The sequence below is a fragment of the Magnolia sinica genome, chromosome 7 (genome assembly GCF_029962835.1).
Source record: "Magnolia sinica isolate HGM2019 chromosome 7, MsV1, whole genome shotgun sequence".
NCBI classification, from domain to species: domain Eukaryota; kingdom Viridiplantae; phylum Streptophyta; class Magnoliopsida; order Magnoliales; family Magnoliaceae; genus Magnolia; species Magnolia sinica.
Window position 1 is genome coordinate 82,365,026 of NC_080579.1, and position 27,637 is coordinate 82,392,662.

Consider the following 27,637-nt stretch of genomic DNA (forward strand, 5'->3'; position numbering starts at 1 on the left):
CTTAGTGATATTTGTTTCAGTGGGCTGATAGGACACCAATTTTGAAAGTTTATCACAATCATGTGAAGTATCATATGTGATTTTGGGTGGGATGTCTATATATACCCTTTTTTGGTGAAGGCCGCCAAAGCAAATGGACACCCCACCTTCCTGATCAAGCATAGACGGGTCTAATTTATTCCAACCGGAATGTCTTTGTCAAAAATTTCGTCTGCCTGAAGAATAACTCAAGCGTTTCCCAGGGTTCAGAAAAAAAAACGTTGTAACTTGTCCTAGCGCTTTCTACAACATTATGAGTCATCAAAACTGGATTGTGGCTACAAAACTACACTTTCTGCGGCCTTATGGGGATGAGACAGATTTCCATGTGTACGGCTCGGACATCCCACACATGTAATGCGTCTGCTGGCAGAGACACAGCATTGTTATGGGCTGCGTGTGATCATACACTCTAAACAGATAGCGCAATGGCATGTGATATGTATTCCCGACTTAAATGGACCATCCAATGCAAGTATGAATTAAGGGTGATGCAAGTGTGCAACACGCAAACCGTGCAAAGGTATGGTACATACCTTTCATGAAGATCACGAGGCATGAACACCAGCATTGTCAAATCATCATTCAGGTATATTGAATCAGATCATCGCCAGGACAATTTAAACTTTCCACTGTTTTCCTAGAGGATGGCCTGCCTGATGAGTAGATCAACCTGATTTTTGCTCCACATGATCTTCATGTGTAGTATCCACCCACACAGGCCAGATGTTCATACACATGACATGTAGGCATTTGAGCTGGGTTGCAGGTGACCAATCCTCTTTTCTATAATAACAGGAATTTATTGTAATTCTCCATTATCGATTTTTTTTTTCATATCCAAACCACCCATCCATCTCATCCCCATTACTACACTCATCAAAATCAAACCGCCTTCGGAAGGTGGTGGGACCCAAATCATCACCCTCTCTTTCTCTCACCCTTGAAACACCTTTGCATCTCGTTGACATCTCCCCCTTCCATTTTTCCCTCTCATGTGGGTCCTGCGAAACAACACTCTTACCACCTGCTATTGGAAAATCTTCGAACTCCAAAAAATTACCATGCTGGCCCGTGTCGTTGTCATCCGTCCCATCCTCCCCACAGCTCCAAAAATCCGAGTCTTCATCTCGATTCTGACTCTCTGGTCTTAGGAAACGTCGATTGTGTGATTTGTCGTCAGTTCTTACAAATATCATTCTAGAGTCCGGTCGACTGTCTTGATCATCATGTTTTAATCGAGCAGCAGTGTCTGTGCAGTTTAATGATTTCGGTCGTTTCCAATCGCATTTCAAGCACACCATATTTCTTCTGAAATTGATGTAATTGCACCTGTAAAATCAATTTAGGACAAGTCGAGGGTTATTTTTATGTTTGTAGAATTGCAAAAAAAAATTATTTTTTTTTTGGTAAAGAATAATGGTTTTAAGACTCGACCAGTTTGATGTAACTCATCCAAGCCAACTTGGGGTTGGTCATACCTGATCTGGTCCAAAATCACGAGCCACCCTCCCAAGTCACCCCCTACTCGGGCGGGTCAGGCCGATTCAGCCCCGAGTTGAGCGAGTCCCAACTCAAGTCAAGACGGAACAAGTCAATTTTGAGTTGCCGAGTCTTTTAACTATGTAAGGAATAAAAGTGTAATGATCGTCTAAGAGAAATATCTCGTGAGCTTAGAGCATTATGAACTAAAATGCTCCTAGTTGCATTGAGGCATTTGAACAGCCCAGTTGATTGAACTGCGCTGCCATTTGGGTGCAGTATGCGTTTCCCGCGCTATGGCGTGAAAACCAAACTGATTGAATAATCTAATCCATCCATAAATTGGCCTTCTCTTTTATAGCTAACCATTTTCCAACCATGGATGGGATTGTTAGGATTCCATCTCAAATGTGATTCTTTACAGCCATAAGCGATCTGTGATCAACCGCAACAAATAGATGTCTCAAATTATTGGTTAGGACTATTTTCCATAGATGACCTTGACTTCCCATTTGTTAGGCTATTTATCAGATAGTTAGAATCCACTGATTGGTGTGATTTTTACACACTAGCCCATGAAATGTGAGTTGAACCTAATGGACGTCCAAGATCGGTTGATTAACTATCCAAGTGTCCCAATGCAACTAAGAGCACTACAAATTATAATGATCTAAGAACACTTTATCAAATTGAGGTGGAATTACTAATCCTGTGCCGCCGTGGATGATGTTTGAGGCACCTCAATTTTACACGAGGGTCCCATCGTCTAGTGATTCATACTGTTGATGATGGGTTATCCACCAGATTGGAAGATAACAGCGATGCAATCATTGGCCTCTTTTCATGAATGTGGACCATTGCTCTGTGTCTGTGTGTTTCTTTTTCCTTGAACCATCTATTTGTCAGTCACCACGCAGAGAGTTAGGATCTCCCAGTCCAGGAGGGTTTTTGGGCATCCCCCATCCACAATAGGCCCATCAGATCAAAGATCTGCATTACTGAACCGGCTGCATCAATAGGAATTCAAAGTAATGCAGCGCATGTGTGTTAACAGAGGATCGGATAATTCCTCCAGAGAAAAACCATGTTGAGGCGCATTGATCTTAAAACAATGAACTCTACAGGGTGCCCAACAATTGGCAAAGTAGAAAGAACTCACGAGTCACATTCCCACTCCCCTGGATTGAGCTGCCGCTTTGGAGGCTTCTCCTTACATTGCAAACATCTCGTGTTCTTGGCAAAGTTCAAGAAATTGCACCTGCAGAATTGATGAATTTATTGGTGAGAATACGAAAACCCATACATACGGGTTTATGAAGAATGTTATTACACAAGTTATTACACATGGTTCCCATGGGGACACACTGCAGAAGCATACAAGATCTGGACCGCTCATCTGGCGGGCCCAGCTGTAAATGGGCCATGAACCAAATATCATGCTGGTTGGATGATAAAGTGCTTGATTTATGGGAAAAATTGACCAACACATTTTTTAGGGGCCTGTTCCAACTGAATAGCCAATCATCCTGTGTTTCGGCATATGGTAGGGTTAGCTGGATGATTGGCCCAGATCTTTTGCAACTTCCATGTGTCTCTGTGGAATCTCATGGACAGGACTGTCAATCAGTATTCCTCATGAAAGCGAAGATGTCAAAATCTCTTACTTGTCACATAACCAGTCTCCTTTCTTCATAGGAAGATGATCCTGATCCTCCCCAAGTTTTCTAAGTCTTTCTTGGGACACCCCATCACAGCGCAAGCATTTGATGTTTCTGGCAAAATTGATGAAGTTGCACCTGCCAAATTTTAAAGGGAAAAGAAATGTGCAAAACCACCTTGTGTCAGACGTCCACGATCATCACAGTTGATTTTTAAAACAACCAAGATCAGCTAAGTACTTTGGACATATCCAATCGCCTTGCTTCATGGGAATGTCGATTTGGCGTTTCAACATTCCTTGCTGACTTGATTGCCCTGCCTTAAATGGAAGCTTTTTGGTCATTGCCTTCTGAGGACCCAAATTGAGTTCCCTGACACTTAACTCCACCATTTCGCTAAGCAGCCTCCTAACAGATTCTTTAACTGTTTTGTTTAAGCACTGCTTGTTCTCCACCAAGCCAGTGATGGGATCAAGCCCGTATGTAAGTAAAATGCGCATTACATCAACAGTCCGTCCCCCTTCATCCTCACGGGCCTTCACATATGCCCTCTCACAGTTTCCCCTTAAATTGCAGGAGCTGCAAACCTACACAGATGCCAAGATATAATGGTTTCTCAATATCCTATCAAGTAGAAAAAGATTTGCTAAGCCTGCCCACCTGCACATCCACATGTGCCCACAACTACCATCTTGGCACATGTTCGGGACACTGGCTCTGAATCAGGTGGAACCCACTGTGATGATGACCTGGTCAACAGCCAACTTATTAGGCAGACACATGACGATTGAATGTTGATGGCTGGCGCATTTTTTACTGTCCATAGTACACATGCTGCCCACCTGATGAGTTGACTGGTCTAATTTTTCAGCTAGGTCATCTACACAGTGTAGCCCACCTGACATGCAGCTTCCATGCCCCATAGCATGTATGGTGTCCGCACAGATGCTTGTGGGCTGTATGAAAGCTCTAAATAGGAATCATTGGAGCAGCAAGATAGCTGGGCTATCGTAAAAACAACAACAGAGAAGAAGAAAAGTAGATATCTAGGAAATGGCTATTGTCATACATTTCCTTCATCAATGCCCACATGAGCCCTCAAACGCTTCCCTGAATTCACAACTTTCCTGTCTAGGCTAGGGCAGCCAGATCCCACAATCACTTGGATGTCTTTCCTTGAGAAGTATCTGCAACAACAGAGTGAGCTTAGATATTGGTGTTTGAAGAAAGATGCGGACTGAGTATGCCTTGTAATATAGGATAAAATGGAGAATTGACAGTTGCATTTAGAGAATGGTACCAAACTGTGATGGTGACATGAATACAGACTATCTATCAATCAGCCATTCCTTACATGAAAAAAATATGGCGAACTGGAAATGCATAGTTCATAGCTATCCAGTCTATCACCCATTTTTTACGATCAGAAGTTTCTACAGTAAGTTCCCAAAAAAAAAAAAGAAATCTAAAGATAGAATGTGTACAAACACCAGAGTGCTTTCAGCATCCCCATCATGACGGTGGTCTATCAATTTGTTGATCTTTGATTGATCAGAATATTTACGAATCTAAGTTAAAAGGATGGTGGCATTTACTTAAGGGTACAAGATCAAGCTTCTTTCGTTATAAGACGCTTGGTATGTTCCAGCACCAGGGTATTCCGTAACAGTAATGGTGACCATAATGGCCACCACCATTGCCTTTATGATGCAGGCTGTAACGGCCATTACGGTCTCTTATTTTTTATTGAAAAATATAATTTTTTTAAAAAAAACCTGAAAAATCTGTATCAGCCCCATAAAGGACCATTACAACCTTTATGGGGGGCGTAACATGCCGTTACGGGTCTTTTTTCCATAACAGTTGTTTCAGCCATTACAACCCCAAAACGTGTGATGGTTGCCACCATTACCCTTACATAACGGCCTTTACGACCTTGCAAAGGCCGTTACAGCACACCATGTCCAGCACATGGAAATGCTTGCAATGAAATCTGCCAACATGTTGCACTCTTTTTCTTAATTTCCTTTTAGTTTTCTTTATTTCTTTCTTTTTTATCTTTTCCAAAGCACAATGCAAACTTCTATTAGCATCATGGTAAATGATGGAGAAAAGAGAAAGAAAAGATGTGAGATGAAAAGAAGTAGAGGAGAGAGCTTAAAATGCTCCACATGCCCCCATATCTCACTTACTATAATTAGGGAAAACACTTAATACAAGAAAATTACAATTACACCCCTTATGACTAATAACTTATGGACCTAAAGACTATAGCCCAAACATATGACAAAAGCCCAACATAAACTCAAACATATGTGGACCACATGAGTGACCATGAGACCATACATGTGGCATGGCAGGGTGGCCCGCATGTGTGGTCATTATGCATCAATGCTCCCCCTTAAGCTGGAGCATATATATCATGGATGTCAGCTTGAAAAAGAATCTGTCCAGATGAGCCCGACTTAAAGCCTTCATAAACATGTCTATCACTCGATCTTAGGACTTGACAAACGGAGTAATATTTCCTTGTCAGCATCCTTCTCCCTAATGAAGTGACAGTCGAATTCAATGTGCTAGGTTCTTTCGTGATAGACTAGATTGTTAACGACGTGAGATACTCCTTGATTATCATATTACATTCTCATACAAGCATCCACTACGAACCCAAGCTCGCACATTAATGTTTTCAGCTTAAATAAGTTCTCACATTGCATGGGCCAAGTCCTATACTTTGCTTATGCGCTGGACCGAATGATAACATTTTACTTATTGCTTTTCCATGTAACCTGATTCTCCTACAAACGTACAATAACCTATGCTCAACTGCCTGTCAAAAAGAGAGCAACCATGTAATCATGTGGTCAACTCCCTGTCAGAAAGACAGCTTAGAATTCTCCACACACCCCCACATCTCTTTTATTATAATTAAGGGAATCCCTTAATACAAGAAAATTACAATTATATCCCTCTGACTAAAAGATCAAATAAACTGACTCATGGACCTAAAGACTATAGCCCAAACATATAACAAAGGCCCAACATAAACACAAACATATGAGGACTACATGAGTGACCATGGGACCAAATGTGGCCAGGGATAGCCCTCCAAGAAGCCCATATCTCTTCCAGATTACAACCCTTAACATGAAACCCCTGAAGCCTTTACAATCACCCACCCTTTAACCCTGTAGAAAATCACTTCGGCACTTTCCCATCAGTTGTATAAAAAAAAATGTTATTCCATTCTCTTCATAGGGACCCGGGGGGGGGGGGGGACTTCAAATAAAAAAGACCATTAAAATTTTAAGGCAACGAATAAACAAATGATTTACAGATTCGAAGTCATTTAAACAAAGGGAGCAGACTCTCATGATGATCATGTTCCTCCTGAGATATTCAACAGTTAGGATCTTACCATTTGTGACAAGCCATCTGAATGTGACCACTTTAGGTGGCCCTCGTGAGTGGTGAAGCACCACAGGAGTCAATGTGACAGTTTCATTTGACACTCCCACCATTTTATAGACTGTAGTACAAAAGATTTGACTAAGAAAGAACCTAAGGTACTCCCCTCCATTCCCACTTATATGGATTCCAGAAGAAAGCACCACACCCCAGATTTTATCTTGACGCCTTTGAAAATTGCCTCTCCTCAGCATTGAGATTTCTTCAAAACACTAGGGACCAGCTTGTCACATTCCCCACCATGCTAAAACAAGATATAAGAACCCCTTGATTAGATGATTTTTTTTAGAGACCCCTGATTAGATGATATGATATGTTGTATAATCTAGCAAATTCGACTTGAAGCATGATATCCCCCAGCCCAATATCTTCCTAAAATCTAATTCAAGATCCACCACCCACTACATATGAGACACGTCTCATGTTGCGCCACAGCCATCACCACCTTCCATACAGGCAATGCCTTGCACAATGACGAAACAGAGATAAACCAGCCATCACCACCTTCCATACAGGCAATGCCTTGCACAATGACGAAACAGAGATAAACCAGCCATCACCACCTTCCATACAGGCAATGCCTTGCACAATGACGAAACAGAGATAAACCAGCCACCTACTTCATCATCATCATCATCTTAGCCTTATCCCAACTACTTGAGGTTGGCTACACAAATCCTGTTCCGCCATTCCCACTCCATCGACGGCCATATTCTCAGCTAAATTTAAACCATATCCATAGGTCCTAAACTCCTTTCTTACTTTCTTACTACCTTCCCCAAGTCCTTTTGTGCCTTCCCTTTGCCCTATAGCTTTCAATTTGAATCAACTTACTCCTAACTAGCACTGTTCTTCGCCTCTAATTCTCCTTGCACCAGGCAAAACCAATGTAAGTCTACTTTTCCCAAGGTGTTCTGTAACAGTAACGGTGGCCATAACGGCCACCACCGTTACCTTTACGATACGGGGCATAACGGCTGTTACAGCCCCATAACGGCAGTTACGGTCTTTATTTTTTATTTATTTATTGAAAAAACCCCCCGAAAAACCTGTATCTGCCCCGTAATATTGATTAAAAAGTATGAAAAACCTATATATATCCCGTAATAGACCATTACGGGAATATTATGGCTAACGTGCCGTTAACAGCAATTACAGGTCATTTTTTTTTTCCATAACGGCTGTTACGGCCGTTACGACCACGTAACGTGTAACGGTTGCCACCGTTACCTTTACGTAACGGCCTTTACAGCACACCATGACTTTCCCCCGTCTAATCCATTGGTGTTACATTTATCTTTCAAACAAAAAAAAATAAAAAATCAATTGTTGTTACATCTAAGTTCCCTCATATGCATTTATTTCTAATTATATCCTTCCTCTTCTTGCCACTAGTCCATCTCAACATCTTCATTTCAACTAATCTCATCCTATGAACATGTTGTTCACTACCCAACATTCTTTCCCATAAAGCATGGCTGGTATTATTTCTAATTTCCTCTTTAAGTTTGATTGGTACGCGGCAATCACATAAAACACGAAAGGCACATCTCCACCTTTTCCACCCCGCGTGAATTCCATGAGTAACATCTTTCTCAATCTCTCCGCTCTCATGAATTATCGACCACTCTTAAATCAGTCACCTACTCAAGAGCCATATTTAGACATATGATTTGCTTCCACAGATGGTTGTCATTGGAACTAAATCTCAAGTAATTCCTAATTCATCATTGTAAGATTTTGAATGCCCATGCACCCATTAGCTTGCTGCTAACAAACCACATACCACGCAACCAGATGGAACTTATTTTTATCCTTCCTCTACATAAGAAATCTCTTTGGTTTTTTTCAACGCAGAAAATCATATTCATGGGGCACTGGAACAGCAACATGAAATGCATCGACATATTCGACATGGCAGCTTTAATGAAGGTGATGCACCCACATATTCGCCAAATGACACTTGATTCCCAAAATAAGCCTAGATCCACGGGTTAAGACAACACAAGCCAACCCCTCATTGTGTCTCTCTGAGTACCCCCATTACCCCATCATCTAGTTCTAGAGCCAAAATCAAAAGACCTGACTGAGACCTATTATCAAACACTAGAATCCAATGGGATGCAACTCAAGGAGAACTCCAAGAAGGCCATGGACGATACTGTGTAATGATTGCAACTCATAGAACTTTCAGCACAATGGTAACGAAGCCTTAAAAAGAGCATTTTGTACATTTCACACATTATTATGGTTTCAATTTACGCAAGTAACCCTAAAAAGAGGCTCTTGGACCTGTATCTCATTATCTTGCTTGGTTACTGAATAATGAAGTCTTTCGTTCAAGTTCTTCTCTCATGTTGATGGTAGTTAAAAATCACTACTATTGTACTAGTAGGATTGCAGGGATTCATCCTACATAGTTCTTCTTCTACTCCATATATTGTAGATTAGTAACATGATGGTGCTGATTGGATTTAGATAGCTATTAGTACATTTGTTTCTTTTTGTTTAGCATCACAAGCTCTAGTAATAAGATAAGGAGAAAGGAACATAGAACAAAAGGAATTTATCAAAGTCTCTGGTCTATCAATCAGAATGCCCAAACCTTTTGAATGACACATGAGACTCCCAATCATCAATCAGGTCAGTTGGAAGCAAGCGTACTTACAAAAATCACGCCAATCAGATGATCCTAACCTTTCAATGGGACCAATTTGTTATAACCATCCCGATTGATGGTTGGACCTATTTTTGTTTACAAGCCATGGATTGCATGGTTAGGATCATCGAACCATAGTGCTCCTTTGGAATGATAAGCAATTCAATGTGGGATCTCCGGGTAGATGTTTCAAGATGATGATTGGACATATTTTGAATCTACGCTCAATCTTCACCGTCCATTTTCCATGTTACGGATTAGATGTTTAAGATTTCGTGATTTTTGTACCATTGCCTACCCTTGGTTGTATGAATGAATGGTAAGTTCAAAATGATGATATGTGATCCAATGTGTCATTTTAAAAGCTTTGTCCTAAAACCCCATTTATTTCTTTCTACATTTTTTACTTTTGAGTTCCCATCAGTGTAGGTGGCATACATGTGCGTCCATCCAGACCGTCCAAATCATTGGGCTCGCTGCAGTGGAGTAAAGCCCGAAAATCATATACTGATCTAACGATCCTACGCATCCCATCTTTGCCCGTCCCATGTACAGTTCAGCGGTTCAAATTCAATAGGTCAAGCTAGACGGTTAAGGTCGCCCGATCAATGCGATTTTCAGGCCATGCTCCCTGCACGATAGGGACATACGTGTGCGGTAGATTACCTGACTAGATCGGATCGATCGCGGGAGAAGTTCAAGCACGCCGTTCGGATTCGATTCGAATCCTTCGAACCCAATCCGCTGATTACGCCGCTGCCGGCGAAGTACCCGTTCTTCAAAAGGCGTTCCATCAGCTCCACCCATTCTGGCCATGGATGCGAGATCTCGATCTTTGACCCGTCTGATGAACAGATCGACTGTGGAGATCTGCTCTGGCTTTGAGATTCTTCCTCTGATTCTTCGACGAGTCTTAGAGACTGGAGCTGTTCGAACTCCTTAAGGGCAAGGTCGAGATGTGAACCGGAGGCGAGGGTATTTCTGGAAGAGTGAAAAGATGAGAAGGGAGAGAACTGCTTAGGGTTTCTGGGTTGGGGTCTGAGTAGGGTATGAAGGAAGGAGAAGGCATGCCTTCTGGGTTGGAAGATGCGGTGATACATTGAAGCTCACGCGCCGCGTGGAGCATGGGATCCTCCTGTCTAGGGCGAGGTTTGGAAGATGAGCGCCTTACATGATTTCGCTTTGCCTCTATCGCGACTCGGGATCTCGCGTGTGTCGCCGGTCATTGGGACCCACATGCTTAGAGATCCGATGATCTGAACCGCCCATATTTTCGAATCTATGCTGTAAAAGTTATCAAATATGATTAAATCGTCACTATCTTTAGATGAATTTATAATAATGGAAAGAAACCGTTCAGGGGCTCATACGATCGTTTGGTTTTAACATCCGGTAAAAATGCTAAACACAATTACCCCTATTCAATCCGTTTATTACATGTATACCCCTTTCTTTTGAAAACGACTATGCGTGTGAAATGGTACATCTTCATCAATTTCAACTCCATCTTTTTTTTTTTCGTGTCATTACATGGCATGAGAGAAAAAATGAGGTCGATAATTTTTCGTGAGGTCGATAATATATAATTTTTTTACCATTAAATAAAACAATACAATTTAATGCTCCTGTAGTCCACCTGATAATTTTTTGTGGCCCCTTTTTTTTATCCATATTACAAATAATTCCTTGTATTTGAATGGACAGTATGGATCATCATAAAAAACTGTCGATCATGCGTGACTTTAACCTACTTGGCAACTTTTGAAATTAGATTTCGTGTAATGCCTGTTTGGTAGCTGGATTTGGAACCCTTGGATTTGAAACCCACTTAATTTAAAATCCTCTGGTGTTTTTGCCGCCCTAAATTTGGAATCAACTTTAATTTAAGAGTAGTTATAAATGTTATATTTATAAGGGTTTGAATTTAATTACTAAATCAACTTTAATATATCTAATTAGTGAAAGTATGTAATGTTTAACATAATGGTTGTAATACGCCTGCTGAAATACCTCGTTGGACATAATGGTTGTAATAACACCCAGATCCATAGCTCAACTGATAGACTGAGTAGAGATACTTCATTTCAACACCTGAGGTCTTGGTATCGATCCCTGGTGGGGTGGCTAACATGGAGTTTGTGTACTCACATGGTTGCGTACTAACAAGCTAACCCAAAAAAAAAAACAAAAAACGAAAAGCCTACTGAAATATACTTTGGCCAAAAATGATGAAATTTCAAGTCTCGAATGAGCCACAAGCATAAGATTATGTCCGAGTGACTAACCAATGATTTTTAACTGTTGATTTACATGGACAATGTTTGAACGGCGTTAATCATCATATTAAAGTAATTATAGTGATGCAATTGATAATCTAATTGTTTCGGAATATCATTAGTGGGTCATGTGCCCAATAAATTAAGTCTAGTGACAGACATGTTACACGTGCAACTCTTGGAAGGATTTTAGATGTAATCCAAGCTTTCATCGTGGATTTGAAAAACCATCTTTGAGGGGATTTGAAACCTGTGGTTACTTTATATTGCCAAACAAAATCCCCCCAAATCCATGGTGCCAAACCACACGATTTGTTTTCTAATTCACAAGGTCACAAGGTGGAATGTGAATTTCACACCCCATTGTGATGTACATTGATTATCAACTATGTTCATCCATTCTCCTAGCTGATTTTAATGCATAAGCCCAAAAAATGAGGCAGATCTAAGCTCAAGCAAACCACATCACTAGAAACATCGAGAATTGAAGGCTATTGTTAAAAAAAAATTGATGGCCCATAAAGTTTTGAATGTAACTGATCTTGTGCTTTTCCCTTATCAATGTCAGTGTGACCTCATGAATAGGTTAGATGACAAATAAACAGTCTTTTAATTCTCAGGTGGAAAAAAAAAATCATTTCAATTGTGTAAGTTTTATCTTTTATTCTGCTGTCGGCTACTTGAGCGTTGAACCCGCTTAATTTTTGCATTCATACCTTAAAATGTTATGATAAAACAGATGAATGATATGATATCTCACATACATTAGAGTAACTTGGGCCCACAAATTTATGTAATTCCTTTTTTATGGAAGAGAGAAATATGAGCTTTTTCCCACTGTAAATCTCACCTTTTACCCACAGGCTTTTCTAAACCACCTAAACTTTTCTTTCCAAAACTAAATGATTGTTGTACAGATATATTATCTGTAGATGAAAATACCCTTGCTTTATGGATTATATTCCTTTCACTCACTTATACCCAAAAATGCAAGAACGCATCTTCTTTTCATTTTTTTCTTCCTAAAATTTCCATTGAATTTTCAGGTATTATCATTCTGAATATGTCATATGCCATCTTGCTCAGGGTTAATCTTTCAAAGGGTTTTAAATCTTGTTTCACTTTAAATTACTCTTCTTTTACTTCTTCAACGTAGGTTTCACTGGTGCAACGGTCGTGGAAGGTAAGGTTGTTTTAAAAAGTTGGTGGGTTAAAGGTCAAGTTTACAGTGAGAAAAATCTCAAGAATGAATGCATTTTTGTTCCAGTCAACAACAATTCATCCACTACATGTGCAAATTCAGCTAGTAATTCACCAAGAGTACTCAGTCAAATTTAACCAGCTCTCGCTGGAAATTGACCTAGAACTCGCTGAAATACACCGAGAAGTCGATGAAAATTGACCAAGTACTCATTGAAATTAACCAAGTACTTCATGAAATTGATCGTGTACTTCATGAAATTGACCAGGTTTTCTCCATAAGGTCAATTTCATGAAGTGCTCAGTTAATTTCACCGAGTCTCGGTCAATTTCAAGAAGTAGTCGGTCAGTTTCTATAAGTACTCTGTCAATTTCACGAAGAACTCGGTCAAATTTCAAGACATACTCGTTCAATTTCATAAATTACTCGATCAATTTCATAAAGTCTTGGTCAATTTCAAGAAGTACTAGGTCAATTTCATGAACTGCACAGTCAATTTCATGAAGTGTTTAGTCAATTTCAAGAGGTACTCGTTCAATTTTATAAAGTACTCGGTCAATTTCATGAACTTCTCGGTCAATTTCAAGAAGAACTTGATTAATTTCATGAAGTATTTAGTCAATTTCATGAAGTACTCGGTCAATTTCGAGAAGTACTCGATCAATTTCAAGAAGTACTCGTTCAATTTCATGAAGTACTCAGTCAAATTCACGAACTTCTCGGCGAATTTCAAGTACTCAGTAAATTTAATGAAGTTCTCGATCAATTTCATGAAATACTCAGTCAATTTCAAGAAGTACTCGGTCAATTTCTTAAGGTACTCGGTCAATTTCATGAAGTACTCAATTTTAAGAAGTACTCGGTCAATTTCATGAAGTACCTGATCAATTTTCCATGACATCGAACCTAAATACAACATGTGATTACTTACTTTCTTTTTAGCATCTCTTGCGTTTACGAGTATTATTCAATTGTTTTGGTATAAATTGGATCCCCTTTTTGAAATTCTATAGCTTTGGTAGAATATATCGTCCACTAGGATTTTATTCATTTATATCCATCTACGCTCTAGTTACAGACTTAAAAACTTTAACGCCCCACTTATTCTTTAATTCCTTTAACTTTACATCATCCTCATTTATTATTTCAGTGAGTTTTCAGTTAATTTCACAAAGTTCTCGATCAATTTCATCGAGTTCTCAGTCTTTAATTTCATCGAGTTCTTAGTCGTTTTTAGTGAGTTCTCGATCAACTCGCTGAAAATTGACAGTATAATCACCGTAAATGACCGAGAACTCGGACATATTTACCGAGAACTCCCTGACAATTCGTCAAGATTTGTTAATTGACTGAGTAATTGGTTAAACTCACTTAGTACTCAGTCAATTTCACCTAATACATGGTCAATATCACCTACTACTAGGTCAATTTCATCTAGTACATGCATGTGAATATTAACCGAGTTCAAACTTATGGTATGCTTCTATTATTTAACTATTCGTTGAGAATATGTCATTGTGTTTATTTTCAGATAATGGTTGCGAGAATCAGCGTATGCTCTTATGGTGGGAAGTTAGTACGTGAAAACAATCGATATACGTATAAGGGTGGAAAGTCGAAAAGTATTGTTGTTGGTGTTGAGACTACATATGAGGAGCTTGTATCTAAAATGTACAAGATTATTAAGAGTACACCAAAGGATTGTGATATTAGGATGAAAGTATTGTACTCTTGCTCAAACCAATTAATCCTTCCAACTAAAATCGAAGACAACAAAGATGTAAGAGTGTTCTTGACAACATAATTAGAGCATTCTGATAAATTCACCTCTTTAATCATCGAGACAGTGCAACGCATTAATGAGACAATACATAAATACCTTGTGGGTGAGGAACATGGAGTGAAATTAGAATATATGACGTTACCTTTACAAGTAGGATTAAGCAACACTCTACTGCTCGAACCGCTTCAAACATCAAACTTCGTGACTAGTCAAGTAAGCTGGGCAGGTGACCTTAACCTCAAATATAAATACATGGCATCACCTTTATCTACAATATTAGATTTGCCTTTATCATCCACCACCAAATCTATACGTGTAAGCGACATTTCGCCGCCCGAGCTGGCTGGAATATCGAACTTCATCATCGGTCAAGTTAATGTGCCTTTTGAGGATGTTACATTCACCAATGCAGATCTGTCAAAATATTTAGATTCATTGGATGAGCCAATTGATATAGCCGTTGGCCAAACATTTAAGGATAAGAGCCGATATCGGTATGTTTTGAGCCAATTTGCAATTCGTAAAAACTTCCAATACAGGGTCTTGTACTCATCTTCTAAGAGATTCACCGTGGTGTGTTTCAAAGATAAATGTGAATGGAGGGTTCATGCATCTAGGGTGAATGATGTAGGGATAGTTAAAATAAAGAGTTATATGTTCAAACACACGTGTAGCATGTCATGGATGAAGAGTAATCACCATCAAGCAAGCAGTAAGTTATCCTGTGAGTTGGTTGTTATCCGTATTGATCAGTACCTAGGGTTAATATAACGCCCCGAATTTTTGCAACCCGAGTACATACTCGTGCCCGAGAATTTCAGGTGTTAATAATGTAAAAATTTGATGCTTTAAAATCGCACCTTATTTTTTTTATATAGATAAATCACAGCCAGTTACATTCACGAAGGTAACCATTCACGAGAGTAAAATCAACTATATTTAATATTTCATTGGAGTATAAAAATTTAACAAATTATCAAATGCCCTCTCAATAGAAGCTTATTACATTATCAAAGTTTACAGCAGAAAATAAATAACACTAATCGTGCATTATTCTTCTTCTCTATTCGAACCCGTCTTCCATAAAACCATCATTGTTTGTTATATCAGCCTGTGATTCACTTGCAACATCTGTATGGTTAGAAAAGGTCAATGCCCTACTCATAGTGATGGTTGTCCTTTAAAGTTTACAATGATTTAAGTGATTCGTAAGAATAACATAAGGGTCCTAATACATCTCATACTCCACAAATACAAGTGGTATCGGTACGCGCAAACATTCTACATGAAATGCATGCCTAGCAAAGTATGTGTGGTCCATCACACTTAGCGATCATGATCACAATGTGGAAAGTATTTTAAAGATAATCAACTTGCCTTGCATCTCATACTACAGAGATTCATCGGTTTGTCCAACATTAACTTGGATTTATGCGAACATCTCAAGGTGACACAACAAAGTGATTGAGATATCTATGTGACACGATATGTTCATAGAGCGACTATTTACGACATCCAATCCTGAGAAGTGATGTAACACGCATGGCAATTTACTTACATCGATTGTGCACCACTCACCAACCCACGGGATTACGTGCCGACCAAGAGGGCCGCTACCCGAAACGCATTACGTCCATGATATTATATTGATCACTAGGAGTGAGATTTTCAACATCATACTTGCGTGCAAGATAATAATCTAGTGTGAATTTTGTGACATTGATTCATATGGTGAAGATAAACAATAAATAAAACATGAAACATGTGAGAAAGATGTAATTAATTAAATTACAAAATTTAAGGAAAAAATCCTCACCTCTAATGTCGTTTCTTCCTCGAGTGTGAGTATATGCCATAGGATTTGAATTAGAACCTACTTTTAAATAATTTAGATGGTTAAATCTCTTCATTATCTTTCTTACATAGTTAAGATTGAATACTAGGACTTGTCTTAAGATCTAGGGTTAGGATCTGTCTTACCAAAATGACTTTTTGGATGTGAATTTAGTAAAGGAGAGGAGTTCTCTAGTTGGTGCTCAACCTTAGCTGACGAAACCTGAATCTTTAAAAGAATTTTCTTGCCGGGTTGACTCGGTTTGAATTGATCCAAAATAACTACATAAGGTTGTTGAAAATCCATAAATTAACAAAGAACGGATCCTAATAACTTACCTTTAACCGTCAGAGGGACCTAGCCCAAATTTGGACTTGGCTAGACAACTCAACGAGTTACGACTTAACCCTGAGCATGCTCGGTCTCTTTCTCCTTCTCTCTTCAAACCGATGCTTTCTCTCTCTTTCTCTCTCTCTTTTCTTTATTCAAGATTTAGACTTGGATTCTCTCCCAAATATATACAGATTATCTGCATAGCATCAGCGCGTGGGGAAGAGAGTTATAACTGTTGTATAACACTGAGCGTGCATGGTGGTGTTGGTGGTAGTTCGATCCTAATATGTGGCCTTGATAGTTGGTTCGTTTCTGCTAATCTATCGAAAGAGATCACATGTTTAAATGGGCCATTAAGTGAGTGGATCGGATTTTGGAATGGTCAATCTCCATGATCAATGGTCATCATGCAACGAAGAAGATGATAGGCGTTTTAATGGTGGATTCCCCGTCTTGGGTTATTCCTTCTTCACGAATCTAGTGGACATTCTTGATGGGTTTATAGGAACTCATGGACCTAAGAATCGGAGGTTCATCATCGTTTAACTGGTGGGTCCACTCTTTGAAAGTCTTGGGTAGACGCACACTTCCACTGGCCTGTTTGCAAACGACCCAAGATTTTAGCGTTATAATCCAACTTTCCTAGTCAGATTCTAGTTAGAGAGGGAACGTGGATCCCACGGATTGGTTGAAGATCTTCTCTTGATTTGTAGAGGGATTCGCATACCAAAATTGGAGGAAAGTATGTTTAACGATGTTGTTATTCATGTGGAAGGCTCGCGAATCTTGTGCTCTACGCATAAGCTGGCATGGACAGCCAAGATGAAAAGAAATCTCCCTCTGCTTTGCAGAGATTTTCGATCCAATTCTAAGAAGGAAACCATGATTTCCTGCTTCATAACACTTCTTCAAGCTGTGTGTTGATCGGGTTTCAATTTCATCCCATTATGGACCGTTTTACTTGTTTGCAGGAAAAACGGCGGAAGAAACCATGTTCTATTTTCTTTTCTTGACTAAGGAGTTGTAATTTCCTCTTAGTAGGATTAGACTACTGAGATCTATGGATGATTCAAAACTGGGAGTTCAGCGAGAGAATTTGTCTCGTGCGCATGGTATTTATAAGAGTTATTGTAGTGGGCAGAAGCTCTAGTTTTTTGTCCAACTTTCGATGATCAGGTGGGGCCCACTATGATGGGTTTTGAAAGATCCACTTCGTCCATCTGTTTCTTGTATCATGTTAGGACATGTGGTTAAAAATGAGGCAGATCCATTAATTAGGTGGACAACACGATCTGAAGTAGTTGAAGATGTTCACTTTTGAATTGCTTCTTCCAAGAATAGAAATTTGGGGAAAGAAGTTTTATTCAAATACGTCTCTATATGTGAGGGTAGCTTGGGTGTGGACACAGGTTGTCTATAGGTATAATGTGGGGTCCATCATGATATTTATATGGAATATACTCCTTTCATTGGTCTAAGCAAGTCGTGTTAGGCCATGAGACTAAATATGGAGTTGATCTGAGGCTTAAGTAAGCTTATCTTGAAGATACTCCTAGCAGGTGCCAAAACGGACTTGATCTTAATGAGCGTCCACGCTTAATAATCAGGGACCAATTTTGAAGAAAATATGTAGTCAAGATAGGCAAAAATTTAGACAAAATTTGGTAGTTGATCAATGGTGGAAAAAGGCTAAATCTGAAATCTCACCTTTTACACCAAAATGAATGAATTGGCTTCCGCGTTCAATAGTGTAGGATTATAGATCGGGGTCTAAATTTTGTATGATATCATAGTCATATGAGGCGAAAGTGTGGTCCAAGTTTGAGTTGTGATGGAAGGTAGGAAGCGGTTAAATCTAAAGATTTAGATTTATACAAAGTTGCTAAGCCTCAAAAGGATAACTTCGCGCCTACATAAAAGCCTACCAAAGTGGGGTCTTCACATTTTACACTTAGTCCATATGATGGGCAATCCAAGTCATTCATATTGTAAGACCCGTATCCTAGCCCGTACCATTCTGTAGGCTTAAGCGGTCCTCCCGGTCGAATTCCGGCGACCCACGATCTGTTATCGGCGATTGCACGCAATCCTGAGATGTGTCTTGTATATCAGAGTCGGCTCGACTCGAAACTTATACCCTAGCGACCTCGCCGTCGCCGCCGTTCCAACACCGCATCTCGCGCGCTGAGGCGATACCCAGGACAGGAGATGTGGGCCCGCGTTCAGTTTAAGAAAAAACACTGCGTGTTGCAAATACCGAGAGAATCTCTATGACACGTCATATCAAATGTCAAGTACAACCATTCCATCCCCAAGTACAACAACCCCCCAAGGTCAACTCTCTCTCCCTTACTCAAGTACATCCACCCATCACCTTTCACCCATCCCTCACCCATCACTCACTCATCTCTTTCTCTCTCTCATCTCTCTCTCATTTTCCTCCCAAGAAACCCACGTCTAATGCTCGATGAGATAGCTAGGTGTGACCCACCTTCCTATCTCCCATCCCCACCCTTCAAAACCAATCTCGACCATTAAATCATGTCCCATTGGAGTTATGATGAGGAGGAGCCCAAGAAGAAGCAAAAGGTGAGTGTTAACCTTAGATCATGATTTGGTTGTAGGGCCCACTTATGGTGGGACCCACTTGATCTATGCTTTATATTGGTTGTAGGGAGGGCCCATAGTAGAGGGGTCCCTCCCCTTCATGCGTCTTTCTCTCTCCTCCTCTCCCTTATTTTATGGCGACGATCAGGCCTTGTGGCCCACCCTAAGGAACCCCACCGTGAAATATGTATTTTATCCAGGCCATCCACCAAATGGGCCCACACCAATGGTGAAATCCCACTACAACGTGAGTGTGGTGGTGTGTGTGTGGTGGATGCTGCTGCCAGTGTCCAGAGAACGCTGCAACAGGCAGCATCTAGTTTATTTTAGTAGAGAGGAGAGTGTGGGACCCACAACAGGCCCCACTTATGATGCTTGTATTTAATCCGCACCGTCCACCCTATTTTCCAGTTCTTTTTAGGCGTTGAGCTGAAAAATGAAGTTGATCCAAAACTCTGGTAGGCCACACCGACTAGAACATTTTTTAACAGTTAAAATTTATTAGGACCTGCTCTGATGTTTCTGTGCGTCGAAAAATATCCAACATTAGGCTCGTTGGGTGTACCATGAGCCCTAAAATCTAGTAAATGGAGTGGATTGTCCTGATATGGGCCCCACCTATGAAAAACTACAAGAAAAAAAAACTATATACATTAGCAGAGGCTGACGTCCCTGTTGTTGACGTCCAGTGTCCAGAGGATGTTGATGCTTGGGACGTAGACAGAGACGGTGGGCCCCACCACAGGCCCCACCATGATGTATGTCAAGCATCTCCACTGTCCATTTGATGGACCCCCTTTAATCATTGCCACATCCCAAAAATTAGCCGTTCACAGCGTTTTAGTGGACCACACCGTCATAAACAGCAGTGATTGAACGTCTACCATTGAAACCCTTTTTGGGTCACAGCAGCAGGGGACCCACCTTCTGTATATATTTAACCACACCGTCCCTCCATTTCTCTAGATAATTTTAGGGCCTGAGGCCAAAAAGGAGGCTGATCCAAATCTCCGCTGGGCCACACCACCGGAAGTAGTGGAGACATTGATACCCATTGTTGAAACTTTTCCAGGGCCCTTCTTGAGGTTTATTTTCCATCTAATCTGTTCACAGGGTCACATACACTTACATGTAGGGGGATACAAATGGCAGCTTCATCCCTGACTCCTGTGGGCCCCATTATCATTAATCCGTGGAGATTGAACGGCTATAATCGGGTGGGGGCCCACCTTGATGGATGTACTCTAATCCAACCATCTATCCAGCGTCCAGGTATGGACGCTGGACTCTGTTTAAAAAATATATATATATAAACATTATATAATAATTATATATTATTATATTATATATATGTACTGTATATAGATATATATATATATATGAACGTGGTGGGCCCCATGTGGGACCCACGTTGATATATTTATATAATATATTATATATAATATTATATTATATATGTGGTGGGTTCACGTTAATGTGTGTGTGTGTGTGTGTATTATATCTGGGGGGCCCCACGTGGGACTCACCTTGATGCAAGTATCTTATACCCACACCGTCCGTATTTTGATAGTGGTAGGTGCAGCACACTGCGATGTATGTGTAATCCACTCCATCCGTCCAATAAGGGAACGTGGACCCCACCTGATGCATGTGCTTCATTCCATGCCGTTCATCTCAAGGGTCCACTGTGATGCATGTATTTCTTTAAGCCATCCATCTGTTCAGATCAATGAGGCCCACCTTTGATATGTTTATGGCCCATCCATGAGGCCTACCTTTGATGTGTTTATGGCCCATCCATGAGTCTCACCTTAATGTATTTGTGTCTCACCCATGAGGCCCACTTGATGCGTATTTGAAGCCCATGGTATTAGGCCCATTGATGCAGCCCATGGTGATTGTATGATGCCCATTGTGATGTATATTAGGCCTTTGTGTGAGGCCATGGGCCCACTTTACGTTTAGTTCTATGTGAGCCACTACGTGGGGGCGATCTTGGTTGAATGTCCACATTGTTGGGCAATGATAGTTTAATGTCCACATTGTGTCCTTCCCTTAGGCCTTATTAGGCCCATTCTCATCGAGGCGGATTATCATGGCCGATTGCCGATTCTGATCTTCATGGCCGATTGTCGATTCCAATTTTCATGGCTGATTGTTGATTCCGATTGTCGTGGCCGATTGTCGATTCCGATTATCATGGCCGATTACCGATCCTGATTGTCAAAGCCGATCTCGATTGTCAAGGCCGATTCCAATTGTTGAGGCTGATCATCGAGACCGATTCTGATTATCGAGGTCGATTCTGATTGTCAAGGCCTAATGCATTGTATATAAGGCCCATGGGATGTGGCCCCTTTGTGATGTATATTAGGCCCGTGTTAGAGGCCCATTGTAATGTATATGTGGCCCATGCGATATGGCCTACTTGATGAATATGAGGCCTAATGTGATGTATTTATGGCCATTCATTGAGGACCACCTTGATGTGATGCATAATGGACCCGTGCGAGAGGCCCATTGCGATGTGTTTGGGGCCCATGGGTTGTGGCCCATTGTGATGTATCCAGGGCCCATCGGATGTGGCCCATCCAATGTATATAGGCCCATGTGATGTGTACTAGGTCCATGAGACGCGGCCCATTATGGTAGTATGAGGCCCATTGTGGTGCATTGAGGGCTAGGCTATGGAGCCCATTGTGATGTATGTTAGGCCCATATGAAATGCCCATCGTGATATGTATTAAGCTCTTGAGTGAGGCCCTTGTGTGTATTTGGCCCTTGTGTGAGGCTATGGGTCCACTATATGTTAGGCTCTATGAGGGTCATTCCTTAGGGGCAATGTTGGTTAAATGTCCACATTGTTAAGGCCGATTGTTGATACCGGTTATTGATATCGATTATCAGTATGTGGCAATATAACATCATGATACATGCCCATACGCATCATCTGCATATTTATTGTGAGATGTGTTGATCATTGCATGCGTCATAGTACAGATGATTTATGAGACTCCCTGATAGGTGAAGTTATCCCACATGAGCGCACAGTATGCGCAGGATTGATACATGATTGAACTACATGACTTATGCATCTTGCATTGTGTGATAGTGATTACTATACGCCCTAGTGATATCAGGGCTGTGACCTCCACAAGAGTGTCGTGGATGACTAGATGGGACATCAGAAATGTTTGGTTCGAGCATTTAGGCACTTTGGATGTCTGTGGGTGAAAGTCTCTAAACCTCCGAGGCCAGGAGACGCCCTAACGTTGAGACCGAGTGGATACATGAGGGCCCGAGTGCTGAATACCAGGAGGTCGCGTCTCCCACTGTGTTGTGGTCGGTTGGGAGGGGGTGTAGCCTTACCCGCCGAGAGTAGAGGGCATAGTTAGGCTGAGTTTGACCAGCTCATGAATGGGTCCGCTATCGATGTGCCGGATAGATATTGGCTAACTACTGGCCAGGCGGATAGTGAGGTCTCTTCCACTTGCATGGTCGCACATCAGTAGGGGCAATTTGCATGTAAAGTGTACTAGATCCCAATGATGATCCCTGAGTTGTACAGTACTGATTTGTGTAGCAGGAGTTGTATACTCATTCATTCATTCACTATCCACTCAGGATGGTGGTGAATAACTATTTATTACGTGTACCTTCGCAATGGTCAGGATTTCGGTTGGGGCATGCGACTAACCTGAGATCAGGAGTTTACCACATTGAGACTGACTATCCAAATTTAGGTATGGGACTGGTTTAGATAGAAGTCCTTGTAATGGACCCCTTAGCTTGCGATACTATATGCTATTATCCCGACTTCACACTCCAGCATGGTCATTTCATTCGCACCGCATATTGCATTACATCCGCAGCATATGACATTTTGGGTTACCGTGTTTCTGCATTTATATAGTCTACATACGGCTAACGGTATTCGTGAACTCATCAGAAATTGTATATTGCATTGCATCCTCGGCATCTTATGTTTGGCTTTTTATGACTCCTCATTTGCATAGTTGATCTGTATTGCGTACTTTGATATTATTTCACTCATGGACTTATCAGTATTTCTGCTTACTCTAATATCGTATGATTCATGATCTTACCAGTATTTCTGATATTGTAAGATTATGACATTATATTGAATACTTGGCACTTACCTTGTGCACACACTTACACCACCCTCTAAGCTTTCTATAAGCTTATGCATGGTAGATGCGTGCAGGTAAAGTTAAGTTGCAGCAGCATGGAGCTTGGAGCATGTAGTTGACTTATGGAGCTTTGATTTTGACACATGTATTTCCTTTTAAGTATTGTACTCAAATGTTATATTAATGGATATGTGGTGATGATATTGTTCTTATGATTTGGGTATACCTATGGTTATGCTTCTTATGAGACAAATTCATGTTGAAAATCCTCTTTGTAGGATCCCAGGATCGGAATTTGGCGTATGAGGACTGGGAGCCGAGAATGGGGTACTACGGAGGTTGTCGACACCGGATTCGGTGATCGAAATTCCTGTGAATCCGATTTTCGGGTTTGGGGCGTACACATATGAATGTAAATATCCTACTATGACTACCTACGAGCTTTCCTCAGTTAATGGACACCAAAATCAATAATTAAGGGGCTTATTTGTCAATTGGGTCACTGTTACAATGATCTAATGGCTAAAATTTGACATGTACGGTTAATTTATGATATATAGGCATGGTATGAAATTTCACATTAAACAGATCATGAGAACCATGTGATTTGGAACTCAATGGTTTAGGTTAATGGCATTTTCGTAATTATTGTTGATTTAAGAGTTTTGGAAATTTTAATGGATTTACATGATTATAGGCACATTTCTAAACAATTCTTACAAAAGAACTTACATTTAAATTATTATGGATAAAGAGTTATTTACCAAATTAATTAAGGGAATATACATATATCAAGCCACATGATAGATGGTCAGATGACATGTTAAAATAGTAGAACTTGATGGTTAGTACTATGTCCATGTATGCAGGTGGATGAGTTTCATAAACGGGAACACAAGTGGTTTTTAGAGTGATCAAGAGGTAGAACATGTATACCGTTAGATTCAAGTGACTTGTTCACATATGTAAGTTCCTCATATTATAGTTCTGATGGTGGATTAAGCATATTCATAGGTGGTGAACAAGATGAACGAATCAAAATCTCGATTCGATGCATGTATTAGTGGATATAGATATCAAATTATTAGTTTACCATGATCAGGTAGTCCAAACTCGAAGTGGAAAGTTAGATATCTTTACCTAGTGGTGAATAGTTAATTGAATGGTCGGTTATGATGGACAAGTGAGGATACTTGGATATACGATAATTCTTTCTTAAAAATCAATGGTCGGATGACTTGACCTATGGATGAAGATTATTTCTAACAATCAAGTTGATGTAAAGTTAGGGTTGGCTAAATTGGTATCATACATATGTACATGCTAAGTTAAATTTTGTAGTAACACTCGAGAACTTTAATACTCGGGTATTAAAAGTTTGAAGTTTTACAGTTAAGACTGAGTGATATTATTTTTGACATGTAAGAGAAATATAATATTCTTATCAGTTATAAGAAGGCTTGACGCACTAAGGAGCTTGCAATCAATCTCGTAATGGGGTCTTATGAAGACTCTTACAATGAACTCCCGATGTATTTACAAGAGTTGAGGAGGGCCAACCTGGGGACGGTGACTGTCGTACTTGTTAACCTATAGACGAGTCGATTCAAGAGATGTTTTAATGCGCTCGGACAATGTGTTCGAAGTTTTCAAAATTCTATGCAAATGGTCTTAGCCATTGATGGGACGCACCTAATAAGTAAATACAAGGGTGTTTTATTTGTTGTTACAACCTTAGATGGCGACAATCATATTTTTCTGGTTGCTTTTGGCATCTGGGAATCAGAGAACAGCAACAGTTGGAATTGGTTCGTTACCCACCTCAATTGTATGTTAGGGGCTCTTTCGGGGCTTGTGATTATATTAAACCAACATAATGGTTTAATGAAAAAAGTTCCCCAAGTCTTCTAACATGCAATCCATGGCTATTGCTCCTATTATATGTACAGAAACTTAGTGGACATATTTAAAGATAAGTAATTGGAAATGTACTATTGGTGGGCTATAAAGACCTGCAGGAAGGCTGCGTTCAAAAAGTTAATGCATGATATTGAGATGGTTAACCCCTCAGTACATGCATGGTTGAGAGAAATAGGGTACGAAAGATGGGCATCTTCACATTTTCTAGGAAAAAGATTCAACTTGGTCAATACAAACATATCTGCGTGCGTTAATGCTCTCTTCAAAGAAGCACCAGAATACCCTCTCACTACATTGATAGAGACAGTAAGATTTATGATCCAAGATATGTTCTACAAGAGAACAGAATCTGGATCATCATTTGTAGGGTCGTTAACACCATGGGCTGAATAACAGTTAAAAGATCTTGTACCGAAGGCGCGAAATGTTAGTTATCATGAAATTTCTCACGATGAGTATTATGTTGTGGGAGATTATAATGATACAATTAAGCTCAGTGACTTTCGTACACATGTTGCGATTTTAACGTAAAAAGGTTCCCTTCTTCTTCCTCATTATGCATACTACTCCCCATTTTACATCGTGTAAAATTATCAGATCACATATAACGAATCCATGTACCTAGTACGTGACAAGAGTTAATAGAAAATATCACCCAAATTCAGGGAATATTGTGTGAGAATTAAACCCCCACGACAGAAGAGGTCAGCAGGAAGATGAAAAATACAAGAATTCTTTCACATGGAGAGGAACAGAAAACAGTTAGGTGTGGAAGGTGCAAAAGGTGCAAATTTTTAATACCCGAGGACTAATGTATTTTGTAATTTATCTTTTGTTTGAATGATGTATTTTGTAATATATTTTATGTTTTAATGTAATGTGATGGTGAATGATTTGATTCGAAAATGTCTGTAAAAAAATAATTATAGATTTACTATTACAATTAAGACTTAGAAATATTGAATGGGGATACTGACCCTAAAGATTGAAAGATTCTTTCAAGAAGGCGCGCATTGCAAGTTCTCAGTCAAATTCAAAGAGCTCTCGGTCAATTTCAAGAAGTACTTGGATAATTTCATGAAGTGCTCGGTCAATTTCAAGAATTACTCAGTTAATTCCATGAAGTACTCGGTCAATTTCATGAAGTACTCGGTTAAATTCAAGAAGTTCTCGATCAATTTAATAAAGTACTTGTTCAATTTCATGAAGTACTTGGTTAATTTTATGAAGTACAAGGTCAATTTTAGGAATTACTCGGTCAATTTCATGAAGTACTTGGTCAAATTCAAGAAGTACTCAGTTAATTTCATTAAGTTCTCAATCAATTTTCCTAAGTTATCGGTCAATTTGCCTGAATTATCAGTGAATTTCAGCTCCGCAACAATAGAGCCTCTGAAATTAACTCACATACAATTATATGCATTTTCCATATCCATCACAACTCCTAAGAGCTCAAAAGTATAGCTCGATGACAGAAAGGTTTGTAATTCATAAAAAAGCTCTTCATCCATTCTCGAATTGTTAAAGTTCTAAAAAATTCATCATCGATTATTTCTACCTTCTTTAAGTACCTAATAAACTCCAACAGTAAAATTTCATATTTGCTAGTAAGATGAAGCAACAGATGTAACACGATTGACTCAAACGTCACCTCAATCAATTTCAACTCGTCTGTATACAATTTAATATTCGTTCCATAAAACTGCTCATCTATAATTGAGAAGCCCTCGAGAACATGACCCATTTGTAAGTGAGTTCTTGGTCTAATTTCATCGAATATCATTATTATTGAATTAGCTTATTATATGAGTGGTGGACATTTAAATGGTCCTATTTCAACTTTCAAGTGTCCATGAACAATCATTCACACAAGCGCAATAGAAGAAATAAAGTAACAATTTCAAGAAATTAAAAATATCATTTCATTCTATAAACATAAAATTACATTTGGTGGCTATATAAAATGGCGAGTCAAGGCAGTAGACCACTATCTCCTACTGCCTTGGCGAGTCATGTGAGGAGGGTAAAGCTCCTTCCTTTTGCATGCAACACAGTACGGCCTTCAGTGTGCGATAGATCTTCTCGTTCCACCTCTCATGTCGATGCCTCATCTCTTCCACTTTGGCCTTGAGAGTAGCTAAACAATCCTCGATGCTTCGGGTCGTTACTAGCCCCTCCCGAGAATCCTCTGCGGCTTCTCATATTTATTCACCCTCCTCCTCTTCT

At 39.9% G+C, this 27,637-nt stretch overlaps 1 protein-coding gene across 1 annotated transcript; it reads right to left on the reverse strand.

The window, feature by feature from the left end:
• Positions 1-605: 605 nt before the first annotated feature.
• On the reverse strand, positions 606-10,456 carry LOC131251549 (zinc finger protein VAR3, chloroplastic-like). The gene is made up of 6 exons (XM_058252304.1): positions 9,973-10,456; positions 4,249-4,366; positions 3,420-3,766; positions 3,186-3,317; positions 2,681-2,779; positions 606-1,371 (listed from the first exon to the last, which is right to left on the reverse strand). The coding sequence occupies exons 1-6, from the start codon at positions 10,404-10,406 to the stop codon at positions 858-860; spliced, it is 1,644 nt and encodes a 547-aa protein (XP_058108287.1). The 5' UTR covers positions 10,407-10,456; the 3' UTR covers positions 606-857.
• Between the last annotated feature and the right edge of the window lie 17,181 nt (positions 10,457-27,637).

Excerpts from the sequence above, each read along its gene's own strand:
- LOC131251549 (XM_058252304.1), bottom strand. The coding sequence starts at position 10,406 with ATGTATCACCGCATCTTCCAACCCAGAAGGCATGCCTTCTCCTTCCTT. Across the intron at positions 4,367-9,972 it reads GATCGATCCGATCTAGTCAG|ATACTTCTCAAGGAAAGACA; the intron begins GTAATCTACCGC and ends CTGTTGTTGCAG. Across the intron at positions 3,767-4,248 it reads TGGGCATTGATGAAGGAAAT|GTTTGCAGCTCCTGCAATTT; the intron begins GTATGACAATAG and ends GCATCTGTGTAG.